Below are 7,960 nucleotides of genomic sequence, written 5' to 3'. Positions count from 1 at the left end.
AAGGAAATTTTCTTTCACACGCAGAGTCAGCACGACCAGTCGTCAGCTAACGAAAGAATAGTCAAATTCAATGCAACGTGTGGATTTAGGGTATACAGCATGGTATATTGGTACGGTATGTAGGTAGAGAAGAGTTGGCTTGAAAAGGGCGGCACCCAGTAGCCGCCGCAACGACCTCGAGCGCTTACACTCTTCAGCCATGCAAAAGTAGACAGCACGTCTCCAGAATCTCAGTGTCCTTGTGACATTAAAGGGATATCCGACAGCAATAAGAAACCATCAACACAACTCGCTCGCTCGCTCGCTCGCTTAGACATTTTGACCACCGTGGTACGAGACGGCTCAGTTTTAGACGTTCTGGACGTTGACGACGTCGCCGTAGCGGTCGACGGCAACCTCCTTCTTCTGGGTGGACTCCTTGACGGGGTTCTTGGCGGCGAAGATGTGGTCGAGTTCCTCAAGCTGTCGGCGCCATTAGTATCTTTGATATGAGAATAAGATATTTGTTTTGGGAAGCTTACAGTGCGGCCCTTGGTCTCGGGAATATAATAGAAAATCACGGCCGTCTGGACAAAATCCCAAACTGTGAAGATAATGTAGGTCTTCCAGGCGATCTTCTGCATGGAAACGGGCCAGGCGAACTGGTTGAGGAGACCGGCGGCGTTGACAGCCAAGTTGGAGAAGGCCATACCCTTGGCACGCATCTCGAAGGAAAGAACCTCGACGGGGTAAAGAGCCTGAAGGGGCGTAATACCGACGGAGTAGACGGAACCGAAGAGGAAGATCATGGCCAAGCAGGCTTGCGATGCGGCCGCGTTGTGGAACTCGGAGTCGCCATCAGCGTTGATAGTCTCGGACTGGTGGAGAATGCCGGAGGCAATGGTCATGCCGAGCCAGACGACAGTGCAGGCGGAGAAAGAGAAGAGAAGGAGCGGGCGACGTCCGACCTTGTCGACAAACAGGGCACCGAAGATGGCACAGGCAAATTGTTGGCATGAGTTGATGAGGGTGATGTTAGCCTGCTGGATGGGGTGCGTGTAGCCGGCGGTGTCGAGGACGGAGCCGAGGAAGTAGGACAGCACGGCGTTTCCTGTGGGACAAATCAGCCATGTTACTCATTCACAGGTGTTGGGATAACTTACCAGCCCATTGACCAAAGATGGAAACGCACATGTTGCAGCAGAGGCGGTAGACGGAGGCGCGGTTGCGGAAGAGCGCACGGTAATCCCACCAGCGCTTGTCGGCACCATCCATGTCGAGGAGCTCCTCATACTCGTGGAGTTGCAGCTTAACCCAGGGAGAGTCAGGGTTGCCGTTGCCGTGGTACTTGGTGAGCACCGCAAGAGCCTTATCCTTCTTGTTGTTGACGAACAGCCATCGAGGAGACTCGGGGAGCCACATGCAGAAGAGAACGATCAAACCAGAGAACAAGCACTGAAGCCAGGTTATCAATCGCCAACTTGAATCTTCAATTTTTCGTTAGCTGAGTGTACAGAGCGATGAAGATGGCGTTGTGAAGTTGATTATGAATCTGGGGCTGGGTTGCTGTTGTGATGGCTTCACTTCCCTCGGCCCCACAACGCACGGCCCCACTCCGCAGCCAGATACAGAAGGTAGACAACGGCAAGGAAGAAATGAACAAAAGAAGGATTGGCAAACATATTGATACTTACCACCATGGATTTCCAGGGCACCTCGTGCAGTGCCGGAAGCAACAATCGCACCAGAGAACCAAAGGGTGTTGTACATGGCACCGACGACACCGCGGTAAGCGGGGTGGTTGATTTCGACGACGTACATGGGACCGGCAGAAGCTGCAATGGAGACACCGAAACCGAGGAGGAAACGGCCGCCCATGAATTGACCGGTGCCGTTGGCGGTGGCCTGGATAACTGTTCCGATGATGATGATGCTGGCTCCGATGAGCATACCGATGCGGCGACCCCAGGTGTCAAGGGCCGGACCAACGAAGGGAAGAGCGACGACACCACCGATCTGATAGATGGAAGAGATGATACCGGCCCAGATACCGTCGTTCTCGGCTCCGTAGCGCTCCTTGAAAGAGGGGTTTTGCAGCAAGTTGTTGATGAGGGAACCATCGTATCCGTTCATGGTGGAACAGAAGAAACCGACGAGAGAGAAGGCATAGATCAAGATTTGAGCCTTCGTCCAGGCGCTGGGTGGCTCCTTGATCATGGCCTCGTTGAAAGCCTCGGAGCCGGTGACCACCCTGGTCTCGACTTCCTTCTGTAGAGTCAAGCACGTTAGCAGACGTTAATGTTTCCGCGGCAGCAGTAGAGGTGTGGCTTGCCTTGTCAGAGTCATGGTCGACATGGTGAGGTGAGATGTTGACGGAGTCAACCTTTTCGGCCATCTTGGCTGTTGGTGGCAAGCCGCCGAGAACGTCCTCGTTGAAGTATTGGCACTCTGAGGAGAGCTGCAGTTGCCGACTACCACAGTCTGGACTGTGGATTTGGATGTTGAGGTGGAGAGGGGATGAGGGTGAGGATGGGAAACTCAAGACGAACCAGCCAGGGATCGCGGGACAGGCTGAGGTTTTATGATTTTTGGCGTCTTGGTCCCTGGGAGACGGGATGAGGAGTAGGATTCCGATGGAGAGACGCGGTAGCTCGCAAGAACGAACCCCAACTTCCAATTGCCCATCCTTAGCTCGGCCGTTTCGAGCCTACCCTTCCATGCACGGGAGGGGGTGGGCAGGTGGAAGGACGGGCCACTCCCACATGGGACCGAAAGGGCGGCAGGCCTGCAATCCATGGACTTTGCTTGTACTGGCTGGGCAGCAGATCGTTGGTTGCACCACCCTCGAACTGCTCACACCCCATGTTGGTACGGACCCCCTGCTCTCTGCAGTGTGCGGTGCTGATTGCCACTGGGCCCAGTCCATCAGCATCCGACAGATGGGCATAGTAGACAGCCGGTTATGTGTACGGTGTTGCCGGTTCTCGCCTACGACTAGAATCACAGACTTTCTTGAAGAATATAGGTGTGGCTGTCTTGGAGCGTGACACTGCTTGGCAGGTACCAAGAGTCCCTCGTTGATGGCTTTGATGGCTGCGTCGCAATCAATGTGAATTAGATTGAGTGGGCATCGAGGCAGCTCATCTAGAAACCATGAGGGACACCTGGGGAACCAGGTTGTGTGTGCTGCGCGCTTGAATTAGCGTGGACGCAACCCCGAATCCCCAACTCCTCGACGGCTTGCTGGCTGGCTCATCCACTGCTGTGCCGTTGTGCCAGGGGCGTTAATGGGTCACCGTCCAGCTAACCTGTCAACGCGAGACGAAGAGACGACGCGGGCCGGCAAGCCAAGTCCACATGGTGCACCCGTGTTCGGCGAAGAAAGCCAGCGTCGTTGACTGAACTGTCAATGGTGTTGGGCAGATTGACAGAGAAACATGGTTGCGGCCTTTGAGTCCTCCCCGGATCAGCGGGTCGAAGTGCTCCGCAAAAACTGGGGTGTTTACAGATGCTGTGCTGCTCTCCGTTTCTCGCACCAGCCTGATGGAGACGCGCTGGAGAAGCGCCCAAAAGAAGGTTTTGCTGAATCTGGGGGAGTGTGTGGGCGTGTGGAGATGCTGCCCGTCTTGCCTCGAGTCGGCTGGGTTGCGTGGTCAATGGCAATAGCTTATGTCCGGGGGTATTGCGATTCGATGCGTGACTGTGATGCGCCGCGACTCAGCTTTTCGGAGATATTTTGTGTTGTTGGCAATAGCTTCCTTCAGCACATCAGGAACGTTTGTGGGAATCGAATCATCATCTGGCTCCGTGAAAGCGCTTGCCCGGGATCTCGAAGTCCAGAGCCGAAAACACGAGCCAGTCGCATCAAGGCACACGGCGGGCGTAGCGGCGTTTGGGTTGGTTGGGGAGAGGTGAGATGGGGGAGCGAAAAGCTGGAGGAGATCTGGAGAAAGAGGCCAACAAACCCAAAAGAGATGGCAGGGAATCCAAATGAGAGGAGCAAACGTCGTCTCCAACCGGGCCGTCTTTCCATGTGGCCTCAGAGCCAACGACGGACGGCTGTCACTCTGGCGGCGGTCTCTTTCTTAGGCGGCTTTGCTGCTAATGTTTCTCTGAGAAGACGCTAGGAAATGTACCTGTCTTGTCGTCTCATCTCGCTTCCGAGATGTTTGTTACTAACAACAGTCCTTACATTTGGCGAGACTGTCAGGCTGGCAACATGTGCCTTAGATAGTATATCCCTGTCATAAGACGGAAGAAGTCCAAAAAACAGCACGAGAAGCTGACGGCCATTCGCTCTATGTTACCAGTTGATAACATGAAAGTAGAAGTTTTATCTCTCTTCTTCCCTCTCATTTCGTCCCAGCCATGTCGAAAGCAAACCATCAAACTTCTCGATCGACTTGACAATTGCCCATGACCTTCTCCAACTCCCCTCTCAAAGTCCCTCTCTTCCTTGAGTCCGCCACGCTATGCCTATCTGGTTGACGGGCCGCCTTCCTCCGCCCTAAATTTCTCCTCAAAGCGGCAGCCCAGCCCGGTCAGCGCCTCTAGACCCTGTCGGCGTGAGCTAAGGCAGCCAGTCTCCACGATCCCTTGCCCACCCACACGCCCTCGACCTCCATCGTCTGCTTCGACATGGTCGCCAAGTGCTCACCTCCCGCTCCATCGACTCGGGCTCGAAGAATCGATGTATCACGCCCCCAAATCCAACGGGCGTGTACAAGCCGTGTTCGCCGTCTGATAGGGCGTGCGCTTCTGTCGGTTCCTTCAATGGTTTCCTGCCGCTGCAAGCCACCGGCAAAGGCATCCTGTTCCTTATTTTTGATACCCTTCCCCAAGCGGCCTCGACGGCGTGTGAATGGTCCACATTGAGTGGTGGAATCCCGCCCTGCGAAAAGGCCCGACAACACACGAGGCACCAGGACTCACACGCGACCCGTCAACACGGATCTTGCTGCCAGACATCCATGTCTGTTAGTCAGACCATGGTCCTGCCACTCCCCACACATGCTGCTTCAGTCGTCTCGTTAGCTCGCTGCTCACCTGAGACCTGGGAGGAGGCCTACGTTGGAACATTCTCCTCTTGCACCTGCTCCCGCTGTTTAGGTCCAGCCACACGTCGTTTTCGCTCTCCTGGCTTCGTCCTACCTGCTTGTCCGGGCCGTGATCCAACGCCACGCTGCCGCTTGCTGTGACGGAGGAAAGCGCCCTACCGGCCGCCTTCGTCTCAGAACTACGGACCCGAAAGCTGCGCTGCTGTGCCGCTGGTGAGCGTGCGGATCCTTCGACCGAAAGCTGCCAGCAATGAATCAAGCACACTGGCGGCGACGTCGGACGCTTCCATGCCTTATGACTGACGATCGGGTATCGCTTCTCGCGATGAGAAGCTTCTAAGTGGCTGTTACACGGTGTATCACAAGCGACAGGGCCTCAGCTGAATAGTATTCATCAAGACTTTGAAGATAGTTTTCTAGTGAAGGCGGAAAAAGATCGTATTTCATGTAGGCCCTTGCCCATCTGAGGGCTTCGCCGCAAGGAGGTGAGCTTGGCAGGCCGTCGAGTCTTTGGTTGACAACCAAGATCGACAGCGATTGCTCGGAAGATCGTGAAGCTAACATCTCTACTCGGCCCTGAAATCAAGCTCGATAACAGCTTGATGATCTTTGAGGACGAAAGCCAAGTATACGTAGATCATTGTAACATCTGGTATGCGTCCATCAGCAGGATCGGCCTCGGCAATCCCCGTGGCAAGCTTCGGCCGCGTTCCGACTTGGAAGAAAGTCGGGTGTGCGTGGCGCTGTGGCCGTACCGAGAATTGTCTCTCTGCAGCCTCTACGCATCACTCACAAACGGCGTCTTACTACCAGTTCTCCCGGCCGGCATAGACCCATGGCAGTATACAGGCCAAGACATGTGACTTGCGGCTTAGATTTTGCTATTGCAGGGTTCGCTCCGAAAAGCCGTCTTGTCTCGGCGCCTTTGCATATGTTCCAGCGGCACAGCACACTCTGGTGTCGAAAATTGGACCTGAGGAGGCACCCACGGAGCTGGGGAGCCAAGCGGGCCTTACTGGATCTTTGCAAGCCCATCCGCTAGCCACCCAGATTTCGAAAGTCAGTTGGATGCGAGACCGTCAACCCCATATTCACAGATCGGAATTCGGCTGCAGCGATGTGCACCTCGACGACGGCGCAGTTTGGGGATCCAAAAGACCAATGCAGACTGCTTTACGGCAACGTCTTCCGCCAACTACTCCCATTCCAGCCTTCAGCATCTCTGCCTACCCCAAGGGAAGTGATGCCAAATTTCCTGATGTGGCCTTAGTGACATGGCGCTAACGGATCGCCTTTCCTGAAAGAAGACCGGGGTCCTACCCTCCATCCCCCCGAAGTGTGGACGGATCCGCGGTGCTGGAAACAGTCCCCCCAGGCACTAACCGTTTTTCTCCTCGTTTAATAGACATCTTGGTTCTCAGCCTTTCAAAAGCTTCGGATCAACACATGCAGGCGCCTCTGGTACGCTTCGGTGCCTTACCCCTGACAACCCTTTGAAGGCCACGTTCAAGCCAAGATCGTGTATGAAGAAGGCTGGAGCATACTCATCGACCGGAACGAGCCTCCTTTGCAGCAACCCACCCTCTCTCCGGACTTGCTAATTCCACATTCCCTCCAGTTTATGCGGTTTGCATATGCCTTTTAGTGGGCCAGCCACCTCATGTAGTCACCCACCTTTCAGCCCGGCTACCTCGCCTTGCAGGAGAGATGGGAAAGGGACCCGATGCCAGCTACGCGATGAGTATTCAAGTGTGATGCTGGTTGCACTAGCGGTATCACGTCCCATAGGCGGGTTTAAGCAGGGGTAAGGACATTGTTGCATGGTCGCCGAGGCCTGCAGCTCGGGGTCCGCGTTTCTTAGCTACTTGGGATGGCGTCGCGTTTTCCCGCCAGGCAGCGCGTCTTCGAGTTTCTGGTCTTTTCGTTTATTCTCCCTTAACTTCAAGTCTGTTTCATCTTCCAGTCTAGAACTGATCAATGCTTCTGACTACATGATCTGACTGCGACTTTCGTCATGAGCTTTTCTATCAATGGCTCTTGACTCTGTCGATAGTAGTTCGACATTCGACAATCTTGAGCTATTGCCAAATGCAAACTACCACTCGAAGATTCACCAAGCTTCTAACTTCGATGGCGTTCTTGCCCGCTCACATCCGCCCGGCGAGACCTTACTGTTACCATCGTTCAGGCTCTGGTTCGAATCAGCGAACTCAATGGGAGCGTTTCCGGAAGATGCTAGGGCCCTCTATCTCTCCTCATTTCTTTGTTCGAGCACCCTTTGGACTGAGTTATCAGAGCTAACATGTACGGAGCTAGGCAAATCTACGTCAAATTATCCCAACGGCCTTCATTTTATACCTCGTTTCGAAGAACATCACCTGACAGGCCAGAGAATATACCTATCAACCCGACTGTATGAATTTGCTTCACAGTCCCATCCTTGTTGACCAAAGCTGGCATCCACGGATACGAATGAGCACTCGTTTCCCACTGTTTCATCTCAAATCCCGTACGAAAGCCATAGAGTCAGACCGGTACAAGCTGCTGAAGTGGTCCAGTTATGACGAGCTCCTGTCTCGTCAGCTGGAGATATAGAACAAGTTCATACCTTGAACAATGTCCCAGCCTTGCGTACTGAGATTGTTGTGGTCACCAGTGGCGAGACGTTCCTCCAAATGAACATGGTTATCGTTGCGTCCAGCCTTACACCTTCATATCACGTACTTTAACCTTTGGTCTTTTCATTGAAGATGGCATTCGATGTATAGGGGTTTAAGATCATATCAGCGCTGCCGTTAAAGCCAATAAATTAAATAACGCCAAGATTTGACTGATTTGATTGCCCCTACGCCAGTATTGGTTGATTTGCCCTGTTGGCCAATATAACAAAGCAAATCCATAGAACACGTGACTCAAAGCCGCCA

At 53.9% G+C, this 7,960-nt stretch overlaps 1 protein-coding gene across 1 annotated transcript; it reads right to left on the bottom strand.

Moving 5' to 3' along the window:
- Positions 1 to 348: 348 nt before the first annotated feature.
- COL26b_014278 (uncharacterized protein) lies at positions 349 to 2,374 on the bottom strand (the record flags this gene model as incomplete). The annotated part of the gene is made up of 5 exons (XM_053186854.1): positions 349 to 462; positions 522 to 1,090; positions 1,143 to 1,466; positions 1,674 to 2,230; positions 2,274 to 2,374. The coding sequence occupies 5 exons, from the start codon at positions 2,372 to 2,374 to the stop codon at positions 349 to 351; spliced, it is 1,665 nt and encodes a 554-aa protein (XP_053029200.1).
- Between the last annotated feature and the right edge of the window lie 5,586 nt (positions 2,375 to 7,960).

The sequence above is a fragment of the Colletotrichum chrysophilum genome (assembly GCF_026319265.1).
Source record: "Colletotrichum chrysophilum strain AFK26 chromosome Unknown scaffold_326, whole genome shotgun sequence".
In the NCBI taxonomy this organism is placed as follows: domain Eukaryota; kingdom Fungi; phylum Ascomycota; class Sordariomycetes; order Glomerellales; family Glomerellaceae; genus Colletotrichum; species Colletotrichum chrysophilum.
This window is presented reverse-complemented; position numbering and strand designations above follow the sequence as displayed.